Genomic DNA, 21,586 nt, shown 5'->3' with positions numbered 1-21,586 from the left:
TCTAGGGACAGTAAACAGGTTTCTGGAGGAGGAGCGAAGGGATCTGGTGGGGATATAGGGGCTAACTAAAGATTTAATCCCTTCCGAACCTGACCCAAATATCGCCATATGAGCCATACATAGAAGTTTTAAAAGAAATCCTGGCTTGGATAGGTAGCCAGTGGAGATCTTTTCTGGCCCTAGTGGCAGATGATCGCCTAGGCAGGTTGAGAACCAGCCTAGCAGCGGCATTCTGGGCCACCTGAAGGCGTTGAATCGATTTTTTATTAATGACCCCATAGAGCGCATTACAATAGTCAAGCCTGGAAGATATCAGGGCTACCGTTGACTGTTTACGTGCCTCCAAGGACAGATAAGGGGCGATCTTTTTTAGTGTCCGAATGATGGTACAGCATGTGGCCACTGTTTTGTTGACCTGTAGGTCAAATGAGAGGGCCGGATCCATTAATACGCCCAGGTTCCTGGCAGATTGTGCCGGCTGGGGGCAATCCCCAAGGGAGTCAGGCCACCAATCTTTGTTCCACAACTCATGACTCCCTCCAAAGACCAAGACTTCGGTCTTCTCTCCGTTCAGTTTGAGATGGTTACGTATCATCCATATTGCTACTGCTTCCATACATCCATACATGCTCTAAATCTGGGGGCGGAGTCTTGTATAGGCTGGGAGGTGGAGACGATGATCTGGGTATCGTCGGCATAAGAAAGCACTTGATATCCAAAAGTTCTTACAATTTTAGCAAGAGGGGTCACATATATATTGAACAATACAGGGCTCAAAGCTGAGCCCTGTGGGACCCCACATTGTACCGCATGAGAGGGAGACAAGAAATTGCCCAGTTTTACTCTTTGTTGTCTCTGAAGCAGGAAGGAAGAAAGGAGATTCAGAGCACTGCCCTCGACACCTATCTCCCTCAGTCTGTCGACCAGAATTGAGGGGGACAGGGTGTCGAAGGCCGCCGTGAGGTCCAACAGAACCAACAAAGCGGTTTGGCCTCTGTCTACCACTGACCTGATGTTATTAGCAACTACAGTGAGGGCCGTCTCTGTACTATGGGCTGCACGGAACCCATGTTGGGAGACGTCCAAAAGTTTATGGGTCTCCAGGAATGAAGTCAGGTGGCCGTTGATGTATGTTTCAAGAATTTTGGCCGGGGCAGGAAGTAAGGAAATGGGCCTAAAATTCTTGAGAACTTCAGGATTCAAGGAGGCCTTTTTTAGAAGGGGTTTAACCACTGCGGTTTTCCAGACTATGGGGAAGATCCCTTCAGTAATGACCATATTCATAATTTCCAGTAGCGGAGGAAGAACAACCTCTCTACAAGCTTTGAGAGTTTTTAAGGGGTAGGGGTCTAGAGGGGAACTGGACTTGGTAGTGTCGAGGAGATGGTTAAGTTCTTCCAATGACATCTTAGGGAAGTTAGTCAGACGGGAGCGGAGACTTGCATCCGAGACCACAGACACAACCGGGCAATGGGGCGAGGGTAGAGTAGAAGGTTGCCCGGTGTTCAGCACCGGTGTGGTCTCTGCTCACCCCTAGTGTACACTAGGGGTGAGCAGAGACCACACCGGTGCACGCTAACGACACCGACCTATGGGCGGTCAACGGGACCCACTACAGAAATAGGGGCTCCGAAAAGCGATATATTCTTCCACGGGGGCCGGGTAGGCACGTCAGTGGAGGCCACCTGGTACAATAAGGGAAGAATTTAAAACGTGCAAATCACATGCTGACCCGAAACCCTGAAGAAATCACTGGTAAAGTAGCAAAAAGTGATGAAACATGTCGGTTGACTTTTAATAGAGTGAGCTAACAGCACAGAATAAAGATATAGTTGCCAATTAGCTTTGCTCTTTTTAAAGGGTGATATATCTATATTCCATTTTGGTAGGGATATGGGAACATCACATTGGGTTATATAACACGTGTAACACATTATGGTTGTTTGGTTTGATTGCACAATCTTTTTATCCCATTTTATTTCTGGGTTGACAGTAGCTAATGATGAGAAGTGAGGAATCAGGCGAGTACCAGCCTGTCAGAATCCTCCCCTTGGTGTTGCTTCTGTGAGGCACTGTCAACCTTCCCTCCCCTTTTTTTCACAGTTGGATGAGAGGGGGAACGGGGGTATAGGCGGTGGACCTCGCATACACACATACATAGGTGAACAGCACCACTCTAGATTGTAACAAAGTGCAATTCACACAGATAGAAGATGTGTGTACACTCTCTGTCTGATTATACTAAAATACAAACTATAAACTTATTTTAGCCATAGAGCGCATAAGGGACAGGCCATCATTGTTGACTGTACATTTCTGCCGTAACAATCTCAGTCTTTCAGAGTACCAAGGGGCAGAGGGGCTCTTCCTGGCAGAATATTGTTTCTTAGGTGGTGCTAGAGTGTCCATAGCCGTGCTCAATGCCCTGGACAAACTACAAGCAGCGACATTAGGGTCCGACCCATGTGAGGAGATAACCTCTGTCAAAAAAGGAGCTAAGGATATTTTGTTAACCTCTCTAAAATTCCTTATGGTTTCCCATGTTTTGGCATTTTTAGGTATAGGGGAAGGTGCGATTAGATGGAAGGGAACTGCCCAGTGGTCTGACCAGGATAGCGGGATCGACGGTTCAGTCCCTACCCTGTTGTCATTGGAAAAGATACCATCTAACGTATGTCCCGCAAGGTGTGTGAGACCATCTACCCGTTGGCTGAGGCCACAGGCATTCAGACCCTCCACCAATGCCATAGTGTCAGGGTCATCAGACTTTTCAAGATGAAAATTGAAGTCACCCAGGAGGGTAAACTGAGGCCTGTTAATAAATGGCTCGAAGATCTCAAGTATATCATGAGCAAATGGGGCCCTGGGGCCCGGGGGCCTATAGCACAGAATGCCAGAAAAAGAAGATGTAGGGGCAAACTGTATAGAGAAGTATAGAGCTTCAAATGTATCCGAAGGGGAGGAGAGGGGGTCAATACGACATGTAAAACCATCTTTGCAGAGAATTCCCAGCCCCCCACCTCTGCGCCTTTCCCGGTCCATTCGGACCAAGGCATAGCCCTCAGGAATGGCATCGACCAGATTCGGACCGGCAGTCTCTGAACCCCAAGTCTCAGTTATAAAGACCCAAGGAGGTTCCCTTAACGATACGAAATGCTTAAAGGCTACATTATTTTTAACCAGAGACCTGGCATTAATAAGAAAGCCAGGTTTCATTACAGAGCTTTACAACCTGCACCATGCCTATCGTACACCCTAGCAGGGCTATAGAATTTTACCTGTGAAGCCTGAAATGTGCCCACGATGCAATACCAGGCCAGCGAAGTTTTTTTTACATTACTTGGACCTGTGCGAACCTTCAAGAGTTCTGGGTTAAGATAGTTGATAAGCACATAGGGATGGTGAGGATACAGCATACCCTAACAAATAGACACTGCCTACTGTGACTCACACTGCTACCGGAAACTGGCACAAAAATACACACTTGGTTTGCGCCCCTAGGCCTACTTTTGGCTAGGAGACAAATTGCTATACACTGGATCACACGGTCTGCCCCACCTCTCTAGGTGGAAGTCTGACCTGCAGGAATGGGTAGGCTGGCAAAAGATGTCTGTGCATGGTGCAAAAAAATGAGAATGTGGAAATGGTCTTAGTACTATGGGTAAAGATGACTGATGAGTTAATAGATCCTCCAATCATCTCGGGATCCCAATCCACAGCTTGGACTGGAGGTGTCTCCCCGATCGAAGGCTCCACATAAGGGGTGTGGGCCTGAGATGTTAGGGTGGGAGGGAAAGAGAGATAGGATACTATGAAGGGCTCTTTCCTTGATTATGTCTTGCAGATGAACAGGGAATGGGTGCTCTAAATGGGCAGACTGTTTGAGCGAAAGTACTGACCAAGCGGTAACAGATGTATTATCTCCTAATCTGGTACTTAGGATTGATGCTCTGAAGGACTTCTGTCATGAACATGCTACTGTATTGTCCTAGACTGCTATGCCAAACGGTTATCTTGTTTTTTCTCTCTACAGACAAAATGAGATAGTTATTTTTTTTTAAAAAGGTATGTTAAGGTTACAATACAAAATACAAAACAATAAAAAACTGAAATTCACCAAGTAATGTGAGCTACGCAACCATAACATTATACCAAATCACAGATCACAATAAACAAGATGTCACAGACGATATCAAAAATTAGATCATGAATTACATCACTGATGAAGGTCCCTTCAACTGATGTTATAGACTTTTTTTTAATATTTTTAATGTGAAGGTTGACTGATCTAATCAGAGAACCATAGCTTCCATTAATTAAAGTATTGCTAGTGAAAATACACACACTTTGTGAAACATGTTTGTACCATGTACTGCCAACTTTATAGCATTCACATCCATCTATCTTAGCATGCATGTTGAGTTTCTGCAACTTTCAGTAATGAGAGCATTTGCGTTGTACATTTTGTATGTAAGCCACAGGTTTCATTAAGCTCATATCCAAGGCGTGCTACAACTGTGCTTTTTATCGCATATTTTCCATCCTTCATTTAGCTTGGAAAAAGACACTCGTACAACATCAAAAAAATAAATGTTTCATGAAATGGTCCGAGTTCCAATTTCTAAATGAACTAAGCTTTGAAAATGTTTGTTTTATCTATAAACAAAAATTTTAAAAATGAATACCATCAAGACATACCGGCACTTTTAGCAAGAATGGAGGTCGGTCCAGGTTTGCGAGCTGACGACAAAGGAGCAGCCCTCCTGCAAGGAGCCGTCTTAGATGATGTGGTGGAGCTGGCAGAGGAGGAAGGTCTATTTCCATCCACAGAGTCTTCATCATCTAAAGTTTTATCTGTTAGCAAAAAACATTTAGTCCATTTAAACATTCAAGATGGCAATGTTGACATTTTGCCAATATTCACTTTGAGAAGCAATTACTGTATAAACATTAAGCTGCTACAAAATCGAATTTCACAAATGGCTACATGAAGTACTGTGATCTCTGACAATGCTAGACTTCATTTTGAAGAGGTTGACTAAAGTTCAACAATTTTCAGAGGTAGAGGATTCATGACCTGCTTCTCTGAGGTATGGGGGTTGTTTGGTAAGCAAAGTAGTACATTTTGCCGGCCCGCTTTAGTGAAGTATTTTGTAAACATTTCTCTACATAAGTGATGTTTATTTCCTAATACTGTGCAAGACTCTCATGAAATCCATTTCAACCACCATGCAATTATAAATGTTTTAGAAAACTGTAAGAATAATGGGTAAAATATTTAATTGGTGGAAGCTGTTCAATATTAGGCCCCAATAAGGTTTTTGGCCACCATGCCACATCAGACAGGAACGAGCCAAAGGCAAATCAGACCTGATCTGCTCATGATAAAACAGTCCAGGCTGAACTGTCATAACAGGCAGCTTCTGAACGGCAACACTAGAAACCGTCAGACAGGTTTCAGTCGATTTGGGCCTCATTAGTGGGCTGCAGATGATTGAGTCCTGTGCATACCTGTCGCACTTAAAACAAGGATCCCATGTTCACTGTGGCAGAGGACTCGAGCTGTATCCTACAGACAAGTCCCAGGATTGCAGAAACTGGTCTGGGGTTGTTTATGTTCTCACTCATAGGAGACCTGTCTTACAGTTTAGGCTGAGATTGTTAAAACAGCAAGACTGCCCCAAGAAACGCACTAGTAACCAAGCATTTACAATGCAATGGTTTCGCCTTTGGAAAAGTTAGAGCTATTGGCATTGTAAATGACAAAATTTGTATTTATGTGTTGGTTTTGTAATTTACATTGCCATTAGCTTAATCTCTCGCAATGTGAGATCAATTGTACCCTATGGACGAGCTCAGCAGACAGCAATTACTACCACACACACACACACACACCCCCAGAGTCCCCCCCCACACCCACCCACCCAGAGCACCACACACACACACACACAGAGCCCCCCACACACACACACACCCAGAGCCCCACACACACACACCCACCAGAGCCCCCAACACACACACACCCACCAGAGCCCCACACACACACACACACCCAGAGCCCCCCCCCCCCCACACACACACACACACACCCATAGCCCCACACACACACACACACACCCAGAGCCCCACACACACACACCCACCCAGAGCCCCACACACACACACCCACCCAGAGCCCCACACACACACCCACCCAGAGCCCCACACACACACACACCCAGAGCCCCACACACACACACACCCAGAGCCCCACACACACACACACCCAGAGACACACACCCAGAGCCCAAACACACACGCCAGGCGAAACCTAAAAAGTACAACAAATTAAAATGCAGAAGGAATAGGCAATATACAAAATGTACAACCTCTTTTTACAAACTACTGTAGCAGAACCACAACAGTGCTAACCTGGACATTACAAAAAAAGTGCAGTCTATTCTATATTCTACGGACTGAAAATCACTTTAGATGCTTTCGACTGTCTCATGGAAAGAATATAAGAAGTGTGTACACAAAATCACAAATTGAAGGAAAGCAACGTTGGGCTGTTCTTTAAAAAAGTATGGGAGGCTCCATGCATGCATCTGTGTTGTCTGCGGCCAATGTGTATTGTAATAGCAGGGGATCATCGCTAAAAATGTACCCATCACGCCATAAATAGGCCTACAAACTTCTAAAAAAAAAAAAAAACGGCCCTTATACTGATCTGTCAGACCAGCCAATCGGGCCAGTCCGATCCTGGTGGTCTGTGTACACAGATTGAGACTGGGCCATGTGGTCAGGTGGCACTTGAACCTGGAGCCTCTGTCTGCAGGGTCCCTGTTCTACCCGGGCCCCTGGCTTGATGGAGGCATCATGGACGGTGGGGCTTCCGGAAATGGCAATCCATGAAATGGAAAGAAGGGCTGGCAGACTGTCAACAAGGGTGTGTGGGCAGTGATGTAGAAAGAGCTTCATGGGCACTAGTTTAAGGAAGAAAATGGGCCCCCTCACATACATTTGTAATAAAACATTGGCACTAATGGAGGTGAGGTTGACCCCTCATGCCCACGGGTCCTGGCGTAAATAAGCCCCTGCTGGTGTGCTCGGCTGCTCTGATGTGCACCCTTCCTGAACCGTGCGCTATTGGATACTATTTGCAGGAGCCCCTTCGTATTGGCTGGTGGTCAGCTAATCAGCCGTGCCGAACGGAATCTAGGCAGTGCTCGGCGAGGGAGACAGTCAAACAACTCCCTTTCTTCCCTGCTTCCCACTTCAATGCGAAGTGGACGAATTTTCTACCTTTTCATTGGGGTAGGACGGGCCCACGGACAGCGGAAGGGGGGCGGGTGAACGGGCTCACGGATATGAGGCATTTCGTACTAGACATCAAGAGAGGGGTTTATTATTCTAACATCCTAAAAAGTCCTAAAAGTATTGAGGGCAGGAAAATGCAAGAATAACAGCACAGTAACTCAAAAGGGCAATATTTTCTACCACTTCTCTAAAGCTTCCTTTGGGGATACTCTTTTTAAGTCCTAATAGGTTGAGGCAATTGGCCCAGTATGTTTGGAATGCATAATTTGTCATAGATTGATGTATATAGTAGAACCTGCCATTCTACATCGTTCTATGTCTAATGTCCAATTATGTAACACAATTAGAACATTTGCCATTCAATGTACTACAATCCATTGAAACTCCTAAAATCCCTAAAAACGGTATTAAACACTGTTATGTTAAAGGTAATTTTTCATACCCAGCGTGCTTTAAAATGTTTTCCTGCCTCAAGTAGTCCAGAGGAATACCACCCCCTCCCCGTATTCTAGGTTGTCACACTACAGGAGTAAGCCCCACTGCTTGAAGTTTTAGCCCCTCCCCAAAGTTAGTCTAGTTGTGCTCCTGAGTTCGTTGCAAACATTAAAATAAATAAAAAAGGGGGTGCAGAATGAAGGTTGCAGCTGTGGAGGCCGTGGTTTTGGCTTTGATTTACACAGCTCACTAATCCTAGATAGCCGGCACCCCGGCTCTGTATCCACCTGGCGGTCCACCGGATCACATATCCACCCCTCAACGCGCGCTTCTGGGGTCTGCCAGAGCCTTGTGGTAACAAGACCTGCTTTGGTAATGTTTAATCTAGGAAGGCAGCTGGATGAAACCCTCCCGCCACACTTGAGGCTCCCTCGCCCCTAATCACCGCACACCCAGGGCCATACCTCACTGCTTCATGTGGTAACGGGACACTCCATGCCAAGCAGGTCGGGGGGCACACGGACAGCGGGAGGGGGGCGGGCAGGCACACGGACAGCGGGAGGGGGGCGAGCAGGCACACAGACAGCGGGAGGGGGGAGGGAACGGCAAGAAAGGCACTCACCTTGACTTCCTCCGGCGGCGGAATGACCAAATGAAACCTCGACGTCGGAAAAATACATGAGTTCAGGGTTTATGCTGCACAGACCTCTTGTGTATGGGTTAATAAACTGTAATGTTGTCCCTATATAATGAGAACTCTGGACACCAGGACGGCTCCACGTGGCAAGTGACGTGCCTCTTAATTCACTATTGGTGTTGTTGTCAGGGTGTGAGGAGGCATGGATATTTCTACGCTCATTTTTGGAAACAATCCTTATTTAAATAAAATTCTTCTTAATGCACTTATCTATTCTGATGTTCTAAGGTGTTACGTCTCTGCCGGTCAATGAAATACACTTTTCGAATTTTGGAGAAACCTTGTCATAATTTTACACATTTGTTGCTAAATGTGTTGAAAAACGAATGTGATCCTTAAGTTACGTTTGCAGGACAACGTATTTGCTTCTTTTCTAGTTAGCCTGTAAATAAGCGCTTTTCCATTTATGTGACATATTCTTGAATGTTAGTGCCTTCAGCAGTAAGCAGCAGCCCAGTGCAGTCATCCAGCTGGGGCTCGTGTGAATGCCAGGAGCGCCCCCTGCAGCCCGCAGGACGTACAGTGAGAACCTGCACAACGTAGCATTCTTGCCAACAAGACACGCTGCACTTCAACATGCATCGGAGCACTTCAAACAGAAGACACTCCACAGGCATCCTACACGCACACACACACGCACCCTACACAATGTACACGAGACATGTAGGCGGCTGTCGCAGCGCTACAGACAGTAAACACCCAAACATGCCTCACAGAAGATCCCAACGCAAACCTTTCCGCAAGGCGCTGTGGAGAGGTAAGAAGGTGCAGGGACAGCACAGCTGACACAGAGCAGCTCTGAACCCCTCTGCGCAGCTCTGACACCCCCTGCGCAGCTCTGACACCCCCTGAGCAGCTCTGTCACCCCCTGCCGAGAGCAGCTCCGCCCTCTCTCCTCTTTGTATTGTAAGTTCATATATATAGCGCTTAGACTCCCTGACGAGGTTTTGAAGCGCTTTATGCCGAGCAGCACTTTGCTCTTAAACTCAAGTGTACTAGTTAGTGCAGTTGTCAAGTTTTTTGTTCTTGATACAGGTCCCGTGCTCACAAGGAACCGCCCCATGCAGCTGTTCGTGTTTCTTTGGGGGAGTCAGGTGTGCTCAGAAGTGGGGGTTGTGAAAGTTCATGAAACGGTAGGTGGGATTAATGTGAGGTTGGAGGAGGCGCTACCCTCAGAGCTCAGTGTGTGGGTTCAAAGAAGGAGAGCTTGTGGCCTGTGAAAGGGGAGAGGGCCCTCTGAAGAAGAGCAAACAGGAACAAGACAGAGAACAAGTGACGGACGCTTCCTATTGCGATGTGGATAATTGGACCGCTCATCAAGGGAAATTATTTACGGACGGACGGGAAGAGAAGTGGTGAAATCGTGTGTGTGTCTAAACGCAAATATAAGCAAGCTCATTACCGATAACATCAGGAGCAGCAGCGTCAGTGAGAGTACCACAGGAAAAAGAACAAGTGGTGCGGGAACGGGCACACGGAGAGCGGGAGGAGGGAGCAGGGGCGGGAACGGGCACACGGAGAGCGGGAGGGGGGGAGGGGGGGAGCGACCGACGGGAACACTCGACTTTGAAAGAGAGCTTTTGTTTAAAAAAAAAAAATCGACTTTGCAGTGTAATCTTAACCGAGCCGACCCGATTTTATGCAGTGCATTACGTTACAGGAATGGAGGCTGAAAGCAACTCACCTGGACTTCGGTTGGCCGCGGAATGGCCAAAACAAACCTTGACGAGCAAAAAAAATAAACCCCGCCCACGGCCGCGATGACGACATCGCAGAGGCGGAGAGCGAAAAAATCGCGGGAACGCCCCCGAATCTGGTCCGGCCTTGACGGACAGATCCGGCTACCAATGGCTAGCCTCCATTTACGGAGCTAGCCAATGGGAGCCGGGGGACGTTCCTGAAGCCCATATTGTAAACAATAGATTTCGCCTGCGCCGAAAAGCTGCGCAGAGCGCAGCCTTCGGCAGGCGAAACCTAAAAACTAAATTAAACACATGGCTTGGCTCTGACGATGTTTTCTTTGACCTAAAGCCCAGTCTCCTGCACTCTCGGGCTAAATTTGTCTGTGCTTCTCGCCTGCATTTAAGGGGTATGAACGTCAGGTTGTGCACTTGCTGCACAGATTAAATCACTCACTAACGCTATTCAGCACCATCTATCTTTATAGGTTTATGACACGCTCAGACTCATCTGCAGGAGCATCCACTTAAAATACATTACAGCAATAACCACACAGACTATCTGCACACATGGCAGAATTTGAATGACCGAAAAAGAAACGTACATTTTTCAGCTGAAGCGGTCTAAACAAACGTTCTAGGTGGGGTGCAACTGCAAGTGGACTTTAGGAATCGTTCTGATTCACATTGTCACTGTAAAAGATTTAAAGTAGTAATCACTGCATTTCAACTCAAACCTCATGCTAGTTCTTAAAGGAGTACTGCTTACTCCTTAGCTGGAGCATCAACTTAAGGTTTCCAGTTACAGAAGCTACTGACAATTGACATCATCATATCCTCTGTGGAATTATAGCCAAGGGCGTAATGACTGCACTTCGTCATTTTGCCCTTCAGGTATCAGACTGCTTGGGATTATGCATTAAAAAGTTATTCCATAACAAAGTTACACCACAACCCACCAAACAGAGCCAATAAGTGCAGCCGTTTCCCTGAATATTCCCCAAAAACTCGACACATGAGGCACACAGCAGGTGCACAGAGAGGAGTACTTTTTGATATTCACTTTCAACGGGTATCTTTCTGGAGTTCAAAAAACGTACACTGGAATGAACTGGAGGATGTTCCATGCTTAATACTTTTCAATGGGTAACATTTCCCAATCTAAGAAACAATTTTCTTGGCTTCACTTTATAATGTAAAGAGTAGACCGTTGAGTCATGCATGACAGTGGATAGCAGAGATCCATGCATCATTCTTTGTTTCCCAGATGTTATATGTGAACCACACAGAGTAATCCTGAACATCACCACTAGTTATCTTAATTCCTTAACAGTAACCAAAAAAACGCCTTTCAAAATAAAAAAATATGCCAGCCTAAGCAGATTTTCCTTCAATGAGACACACCGTACGAGCATTTGCCCAAATCCAAATTTGCAGTGGTTCTACGTATATACAATATAAAGTAGAATGACAATCATTAACAAAATACGTCCTGCTTTGTATGGTATCTAAGAAGTACTCTAATTATTGTGCATACTGTTCAAAGTTCCGATCACAGATCCCCGAATTTTCCGGTTTAGCAAAAATTAAACTCACCTCTGTCTGCATAAATACCTATAAGCAAGGGTAAATGGCCTACAAGGGGATCATTTACAAGTGCACTTAAATATTACTTCATGAAAATAAATTGGTGCGTTTGTGAAATGCTACTACACAGGGAATGAATGAATAAAACAGTCCATGCATTGACCCGATAAAGTTATGACATGAGGCGTACATATGTGAAAGCAATTTAATTGATATATTATACAGAAAACATGCACTAATTGTACATGAAACACACCATCATCAAGTAGCACTTGCATACAACATGTGCATGATATTCCACTCTGTTTTAGAAGGAGTTCGTAAGGTTATGCGCCCCTTCCCCATACAAGAAATAGACGTATTTTCATCTAGTCCTAATTAAGTGAACTTGTAAATTACCCCTCCGTAGGCCACTGATCCTTTTTTTTATATTCAAGCTCGCTAGGGGTTATTCGGTTGCCCTTTTACTTTCATGGGCATAAATGCCTAAGCATGCACAAATAATATTTTATTTTATAATCACTTAATTTGCCAGCAAGCACAAACAAATATATTTGTTTTAAAAAAATTAAGATTGGGTCATACAAACAAATTGTTTACATTTTCCAAAGCAGGAATAATGTGTGAAGCATTTTCTAATTTATCGTATAACTAACACCCAAACAAATCAGCTATTCACAAAGGATATCAACTCAAGAATATTTTGAAATTGATTGTAAAATAGGTCATGAAGAATTCTTACGAGTGCACATCCGTTTGCAAATAAGCTTCTTGAACATTCCTCCTTGCCTTCATGACAAGCCAGAATCCAGCCGGGGCCCCGGCAGAGTGGGGCTTGCTCGGCGCTGATTTATCGCCGATAATCAAAGACCCATCAGGTAGCACTGCCGGGACCGGTGCGAGAGTCTTTGGTTCTGTGGGTGCAATTTTAGCGAAGACGCGGCACTTCTAAAGCCAGAGTAGCCACGTGAAGGCACGCGGCAAGTGAAAGGAATGCTGCTGTGTAAATTCGCCGATGAAAGGCGGATTAAAGGACGCGCATGGTGTCAAAGCCTACAGGCTGCTCCGAGTGAGCAACCCGGGGGACGCCTGAGCAGGAGGGTCTCGGCAGCTGCGATCTTTTCAGCATGACACCCAGTCACCATTCCCTGATGTAAACTTTAACCTTTTCACTCCTGGAAGTGTATCACAGAGGGATGAATGCAATTTTGCTACTATGGCGGTTATTTATGAAAATCCAAACAGTGCTGGCAGCCTAGCAGGTCGAACCAATCTAGCACGTTGAAATTAGATTTTCTAACGTGAAGATTCTGACAATCTGGTGACATTTCATGACCAACACATGTTGTTTTAGTGTTGCCCTATTTTAGAAACAACGAAAGGAAGCCTAGGATCATCAGGGGCAATACTGCAAAGGGCGTGCGCTCCCTTAATTTGTTACTAGGGGCACTATGGTATTACAGAAGGGGCAGCAGACGCTTGTGCAGCCATTTCTGGAATACTGATAGTGTTGGTGCACTTAATAAGCTCACTGATAGAGAACCAAAAAGATGGCACACTGTCTGTGCACCTCTTTAAGCCAGACCTCTGGAAGGGAGATTCTGAGGTTCATAGACCCTCCCCCTCCCAAAAAAACATTTTCTTGCAGGCAGGTGTAGTCACACACTTTCACCCGCCAGCTAGGGGACCTCTCGCCTCTCTTTAAAAAGCAAGCAGCATATCGCCTGCATTCTGAAACAGAGCACTTTGTAAATACAGAGGGGCCGATTCCGATCTCGCTAAGAAGGGCTCCGAACGCGATCGGCCGGAAAAAGTAAAAGCTGGATGCGTGTTTTCCAACCGCCCCGTACAGCTGTACGAGCGAGCAAGTACGATGCGAGAAACGCAAAATCGCCGACCGAATCGTTTCCGGGTCCGAACCGCTCCGTGCGTCTCGTCCGTAAGCAAACCGTGCCATGCAATAAAGGCGATTTCCGACCGAGCCAGTACGATGCACGAGTCAGACAGCCGGATCGAGTCGGAGCCTCCAACACGTAAAAGCTCCGAGAAGCGGACTTCGGGGGTCCGCGCCGGACCACCCAACACCCGTACGAGTCGATCACAGGGGGGTAGCCAAGGGAGCCTACGTAAGAGTTGTACAACAGGCTACCATTGACTTCAATGGGGCTCCGAGAGACCTGTGCCTGTCAGCGCTTGTTTGCATCGTACTCGGGCGCTCGGAGTCCCAGAGCATGAGTCTGTCGGAAAGCCCTCCGGATCCCAGTAGGACGACGCCTTCTCCCAGAGAGAACGGAATCTGCCCCAGAGTGGCTTGTAAACAGCTGCTCTGTATGTCAGTGAATGTGTGGCCCCCCAAGGGCAGGCTCGATTTCGTCACTACCCTGAAGGCAGTAAATTAATTGTAACTGGGCTCACTGGCTACATTTTCTCCCAGCAAACCTGTTTAAAAGTTTACCATGGACAAACCAAGGCCTGCGTGTTCTATCTGCAATACCGGCCCAGGTTACTCCAAGTCATTGGCACTTCTTTGCACTCATAGGTTTCTATTGCCTCATACTGCAAAAGACCATGTCAATCTACCATTAAACCAATAACGGCATTAACAAACGCTTTTCAAAATAAATAGGTTATGGTTACAGCTTCCTTGTAACATTTCAGACCAAGAGCATCTGTCATCAATCCCCCCTCCCCCAAATAAATAATTAGGCCTATTGCCTTCATCATTGGCTTGGCAACATTAATAACTCAAGACTACTGAGTTCTGCCTAAAATTGCCCAAACAGCACACCACAGGCACACAGGGAGGAGAGACATGTACACAAGATTACAGTTGGCAAAAAATATTCATTTTCTCTTAGGAGGGTTAATAGGTATTGTCAAAGTGCAAATATTCTAATCAGGAAACGAGAAGAGAAAACCAACAAAACCCAAGACTCCTATAATTATCTCTAATAATCCATGCAACGCAACACCTGCCTACAGGCTTTACACAGTGTAATAACAATCCATACTTAAATGGTCCTTTTGCTTTAACGTATTATTTTCATAATAAATAGGTCCGGCCAGGCTTAATACATTTGGCATAGCTTTTCATTACATAGAGGTTAGATATACAGCCTCAGAATTCTTCTGAGCTAATCCTGCCTACCACTAGCTTATCACCATAACCAGCTCATGACAACCGTATTCTGCATAAGCTTTTCCACATGACAACTATCGTTATACAGTTAAGAAATCATAAAATATGCACAAAAGGACAGTTGACAAAACAAGATACAACCCCTCATAGGCATAACAAGGATTTTCAAAGTGAAAATCTTCTACACCATGGGACCGTCACAGAGGTAAACAAGCATTGGCATAGCCAATAGGTCTCGCCATTGGGACCTTTTACGTGTTTAGCCATGCAACAGTTGTTGTTGCACCAAGAATATTCTGCTGCATAACTAAATACTTAGAAGGTCCCAAGAGCGAGACCTATTGGCCAATATGTAAAGAAATTGGCATTGTTTAGTAAAGGAACTGGCAGGGGCTCGTCTACTTTTCAACCAATGGCAGTGTTTACGCTAGAGGAACCGACAGCGTAGTGTTTTAACTGGCCTGGAAAGCGAGGTGTATGATATTTATCCTGCGACAGAGGTGCTTTGAAGATTATTGTGGATTATTTAACCTTAAATATGTTCTGGTAAGCCTCAAAGTGCTAGTTTTTAACGTGCCTTTCAGGTGTGGTCCGTGCATACTTACCGGTAAAGTGACAGATGGGGAGTGTCTGTGCACGATGCGGTATTCGAATGGGCCACTGCTGCATTTGAATTTGCTGCAAGACTGTGGCCGCCCGCAAATCCCCAAACGTTATGGTACCGCTCATGCTCTTCACAGCACACGCTGTCTGGTGCTGCTACTGGCTGTTACTTGTGCTTGAGTTTATGAGCAAGGAGAAATATTACATGTGCAGCCGTCTGAGGTCATGGAGGCTGTGAAGTGTGCATTGGTTGATTGCTGCATTGCCGTACGTCATCAGGTTGAGCCGCCATTTTGGATTGGGAAATGGCTTAACATCGTCATTTTGATAATCTTTGTTCCAGCCTGTCATCATATGTTTGGGGCATTCCTCAGTGACAGGGCACTTTTGAAGGGTCAGGACACACCGAGGGCTGCTACAGTGGGAACAATTGAGAGGACGTACCGCCCGTTACAGGACGCACCGCCCACTTAGGAAAAACGAACAGAATGTAATTTTGACACTGAATTCTACTTTACGCCTGTCCTGAAAATCTCAAATAAAGTTTGAAGAGACATATTTACGTGCCTTTGAATAAATGCGAGATTCGCTGCAAAATTGTAATTTTTCCCCACTACACTTGTAATGTTGGCTTCACTTCTTACAGGTCGCATACTGCAATGTGAAGGAAGCCGTTCCTGGGCTCATTTGCATACCCATAATGCCAAGGTGTGCAATTGCTACATTGGGCTGGTTTATTCTGTTTAATTGTGCTCCTGCTGGTGCAGTGATATGTTTGTTATTTGGGGGTGGAAAGCACAGAGTCCACGGACAGTGGGCCTTTGTTAGCAAAGTCACCCTCGGTGTAAAATCTTTCCATATGAAACCTTTATAAAGCGCGCGGGAGTGAATAGTTTTAATTTGCCAGCAGCACATTATAGCGTCTGGAGTTTCCTCTCGCAGCCGTCCAGGGACAACATTGTGCAGATGGAAATTGCCACGACCAACAGTTGTGCGCGCGCAAAAGTGGAAAGTGGAAGTGATCGCAGTCCAGATGGAGCCTCGGACGAGGAGGGAGTGGGAGGAGGGGGTGAGAAAGCCAGATGTGAGAAAGCCAGTGGCAGCTGTGCGTGCGTAACAGCAAGCAGATGGCCGGTTAAAGTCTGTGGGGTAGCACTTTGAAAACCAACTACTACATTTCTCGCCAGAGCAGCGCATGCACTGGCTCTAGCGAGACCTAAAAAACCTTCTGGCTGACCGCTCAGAGCCAAGATGTATATATTTCTTAGGTAGAACTGTGCAGCTATGGAAAGCATTATTTGGAAGAAGTCACAGCTCTTTTTCCCAATCAAAGTGTTTTAAGTCTCGTGACAGTATGTATCCATGGGTGAGGAGCAGCTGGCTTAGAGTGACAAATAGAAGAGGACGACTGCTTGAATATGGAGGTCAGCTAAACCAACGCTAAGCATAATTGACATGCTACCAGAACAGCCCTCAACGTACTACCTTATTCCCCGCCCAAACAGAGTTGTGATCATTAAAAGGAATGAGAAGAACACCACAACAGACAAGTTTCAAACGCTTTTGCCAGACTCAGAAGCGTGGCAGTATAGTCTACAAAGCATTTTGATTGCTCATTTACAACCGTTTCCATCCATTATAATTTTTAATACACTACTACTAACTGCAACTGTTTCCCACTTATGCTGCTGGCCCTTAAGTTTCTGGCAAGATTAATGTGACGCAGGTCTTAACAATTACTTAAAATTTGAAACTGTAACTATGTGAGGTGGTGGGCAAAGATAAGTGGTAAGTCCATAACATAGCTGCCAGGCCAGTTTCTAGGGTTATTAACTCTTTCTGCCAGTCCTGGCTTTTTAACAGGATCACTTTGTATTCAGGAAACAGCATAACATTTCCGGAGCATTACAGCAGTACTTTTCGTTTACAATGGACCGAAGGGTCTCCTTTGCGACATGTATCTCATTACACAGCACTTATAAAAGCGATACTTTAATTGTCAAACAAGAGAAATTAAATGTCGCACATAGGCACACTAAAATTTTGTAAACGTCACACACAAGCAAGCTGAAATCTTGCCAGTTATGCTTTAAGATCGTCTTAGAGTTTCTCGTTTCTTGAATGGGTGTATTTTCAGATATGTTTTCCTCATTTTCATTGCTTAATTTTGCTCACGAGAATGAGTCACTCTAAGTCCAGGAACGTCACTTCCAATTGCACTGAAAGTATGAAAATGTCACACATAAGCAATCTGAACCCCTTGGAAGCTGTGTTGTTGGATCACATGGCCTGAAGAACATTAACGGAGTGTCACTGCAGTCTAAAGGAGCGATGTAGTGCGAAGAGATCACGGGGTGGGGACAATCCACCACAAAATTTAAAATAAAAAAGCCAAACATTCGGCACAGATGATCAGCCATAAAACTGTTACTTCTTCGCCGAGCACAGTACTGGAAAGGTGACTTTGGTGATAACATTTCCAACCTTCGAGAAGAGAATACAATGTGCATAAAACATTTAGGCAGCTCTTGAGAAAAGTACGCTGTTCGCCGAACCGAATTGAACAGGCAACAAAACAAAATTAAAGAAAAAAAGACTTAAGAGCAGACGAAATCAAGGACACTTACCATGGTGCTGCTACGTCTCGACCCCTTCACACAGTGATAAGAGTTGCGCTACAAGACCACACGTGTGTTCCCAGTGCGCATGCGCTCTCCTGCCCGCGGGGTTAGAGGTCACGTATGCCGGTATTTAATTTACAGAAAACTGCTTTATTTTTGCTACCAATTTACGACTCCTGCTACGCGCACAGAGTCAGGTTGCTCGTGGTTTTTATACAGTTATAAGAGGCTCGTTTCACAAGGCGCGGTGCCACGAAATCCAAGAATTTCGCAACATCGCCTCTGACCTTGGCACATGCGAGACTTCCAGAAGATTCTCGAGTTCGAAGCACCGGACCCAGCATAACGTATAACCTCATGGCAACGAGACAGCCTCTTTTGACATTTATAACAAGACAACTAGAGTACGCAACAAGATTTTTCGAGAGCAGCCTTGTTTGGCTAACAATGAGTCTATGGTATACTGTGAGAGGGTCTATTGAAGTACTATACCTAACATGGCTTGCGCCGTTAAATAAAAGCTATCTCACGGACTCGTCTATTCTTCTGATGTACTAGGGCATATGCGTCATTGTTGGGTGATGTCGAGGGCTGGCTACGCTTCCAGTACATGCCGTTTTTTCTGCTGTTTTATTTGACTGATTAAAGTAGCTGCATTGACAACGCTTAGTTTACAAAATGTATTTGATTTTGAACAACAGAGTGTACTTTATCTTGGAAAATAAAGGAGGAATACAGATCGGGGATGGGTTTCCTGTTTAACGTATATTTTTAAATGTAAATTTATAATTATTTGTCGCTCAGTTCACTGTTTATTTTTTACGACGTATAATATTTTTCTCCAAGAAAGTAAAGTACATATTTGGTATTAAAAACCAGCACCGCTTCTCCCCTACCTCCTCCACTGCAGAGGAACGCGCAGGAATGACTGCCAAAATGCAAAAAAAATAAATTCTCCGGAAACGGATAATGAATCCCGCCCCTCCCGGACTGGTGACCTGACTCATGGTTGCCATGGCGATATTTTGGGAAATACGCTTGCGACACCATAAGTCACGTCACCCAGTCCTCGAGAGGCGGGATCACAGCCGGACAAATCATCCGAACACGGGCTTTGTCCAGTGGCAGGCCTCCGTTTGGCGAGGCCGACCAATGGAAGAAGGGGCCTGGTTTCATGCCCCTTCTTGCCAACAAGAACTCTCGCCTGCGACAGCGCATGCGCTGCAACGCAGGTTTCGACCTAAAGACATCAAACCCCCTGCTTACTATGATAATCTGCAAAACTCCCTTTAACAAAATTCCTGCGTAAAAATGTCAACAGTGTCATGACAAGCCACCCTTGAAGGCCTATTGGTGTTCACCTATGAGTTCCACATTAAGTAAGTCAGGTCTACTTCTCAAAATAAAAAGGGTTTGTTGAGAGAACAGGCATGCTAAAGCCATCAACAAAAATCTTCTCTTCATGAGTATTACACAGCAGTAACTGTTACCATTGATTTATTCTAGCTGGCTTTCATCACAACAGTTTTTAAAAAATTATCTTTTCAACCAAAAACAGATTTCTTCATCCTATCACACAGTAACACCACTCTTCGAAGTTCTTATTCAGGTTTTCAGCCCTTTTAAAGTATCTTGCAAGACGCTCAAAAACTATGTGGCTGTAAACGCTTACCGAGGAGGCATGAGATGCAGAGCAAAGGAAAGGGTGCTTAACTACAAGGATACCTTTATCTAAAGCATTAATTTCAAACACAAAGAAGCTTAGTCAGAACCCATACATACTAAACGCCTAATAGGTACAATCTCACATCTGAACAAATATTTACCAAATCCCAACAGTCTTCCATATCACATGTTCTGACTGAGCCAAACAATCAACAGAAACCCCAACTAATAAGGACAAACAGCTAGCAACCACACAAAATGGCATCAAATGGTCTTTGTAAAAGATAGCTCTGTGCTCATTCTATTACACTGTAATTAAGTTAAAGCAGTATAACAGTTTAATAACTGCTGATGGTCATTAATTTAAATCATAACAACCATTTCTCTTTCTGGGGTCGATACGATGAACTTCTCTGAACTTAGTAATATTAACACCCGTTATTTAAAATTGTATTACATTTGCTTAACTAGGATAAGCTAAATGTAACAATAAGCTACTGTTATTTCAATATACGGTAATCTACTTTACATTTAACTTCTAGACGAGAATCAATGCAGAAATGGTTGACCACTACCTGTCGGGCATAGTAAACAAAGCAAACACTGGGACAAACAACAGGCTTAATGTTCGCATTTGAGAGTTGCCACCTACTTAGACAATACTCTGAAATTGTTTTTCATTTAAGTTCATATCACGCTTTGTGACCACTAGATCTTTTTACTTTAAAAAAAGACTACATCTGTGATTTCAAGCTCCTAAGAAAAAGTTCAGGACTTGACTAGTATTAGTGAGCTATTTTATAGCCGCTCTGTTAGCTTCAGTCTAGCGTTGGTAACAGAAGCAGGGTTTCTGCAGGGTTCAGCTTCAGTGACCCTCTGCTTCGTGTTTTGCGATGAGGAATATCCTTGTTTCCTGAGCATGCACTGTTTAGCAGTAAATCCTAATTTTCAGACATTTCATTTTACAGCCGTAATCTCATTCTCAGAATCTTTCAAAATCTCAGGACAGACAAGTGTATATCACTTTATTATGCATAATATTCAGGTACAAATAAAAAGGTTTCCTATATTCAGTAATGCCTTATCTGGTAGAGACTATCTAGGTCTAGATTCCAGATTACTTACCTTACAATATTACCAAAGTATCAGACTGGATCCGGGAAATTTTCAAGCAGTAACTCTGCAAGTCGGTAGGTGGTGGCATTCGGCTCCACATCGGCCATGCTGGAAGTGATGTGCATGTTGCTTATATAGGTGCCACCCAGTGCACTGACATCAGTAACGTTGCGTGACCTTTCCATGCCAGAAGCGCAGATCCACAAAGTTTGCTGATGTACCAGTGTGCAAACACTAAGGACCTCACAATTTGCTGATGTACCAGTGTGCAAACACTAAGGACCTCACAATGAAAAATCAGTTTGCAGTGAGGAGGGTCGGTAAGGGATCTGTGGCTTGATAGTGACTCTACCAGATAAGGCCTTACCAAAGATAAGTAACTTGTTTGTCTAATATAGACTTCTAGCCACATATTCCTTACCTTAGATTAGATGTCCAAGCAATACCTCCCAGGAGGTGAGTCTTCGAACCGATTAGACCAGGAAGTCCTGGAATACCAAGCATGCAATATGCCAGTCACAACGCACCTGACTGTCCAAGCAGTGGTGTTTGGTAAATGTGTGAAGGGACGCCCACATTGCAGCCCGACAGATGTCTAGGACAGAGACTCTGTGAGCCAACGCAGTGGTCGCAACATTGGCTCTGGTGGAATGAAAATACAAGCCCTCAGGGAGTTGTTTCTTGGCAGATGAGTAATAGATTTTAAAGAAGAGCTCAATACATTGCGAGAGGGTTTATTTCAGCA

General features: G+C 44.9%; 1 protein-coding gene across 2 annotated transcripts in view; it reads right to left on the bottom strand.

The window, feature by feature from the left end:
• Window positions 1–21,586, bottom strand: part of CLASP1 (cytoplasmic linker associated protein 1) — a 1,635,412-nt gene that overhangs the window by 1,070,606 nt on the left and 543,220 nt on the right. For both annotated transcript variants that reach the window (XM_086957100.1, XM_086957101.1), the window contains exon 9: window positions 4,699–4,854. In XM_086957100.1, coding sequence (XP_086813226.1) covers window positions 4,699–4,854 — 156 coding nt within the window. The remainder of the gene's footprint in view (window positions 1–4,698; window positions 4,855–21,586) is intronic.

The sequence above is a fragment of the Lissotriton vulgaris genome, chromosome 2_1 (genome assembly GCF_964263255.1).
Source record: "Lissotriton vulgaris chromosome 2_1, aLisVul1.2, whole genome shotgun sequence".
Lineage (NCBI taxonomy): Eukaryota > Metazoa > Chordata > Amphibia > Caudata > Salamandridae > Lissotriton > Lissotriton vulgaris.
This window is presented reverse-complemented; position numbering and strand designations above follow the sequence as displayed.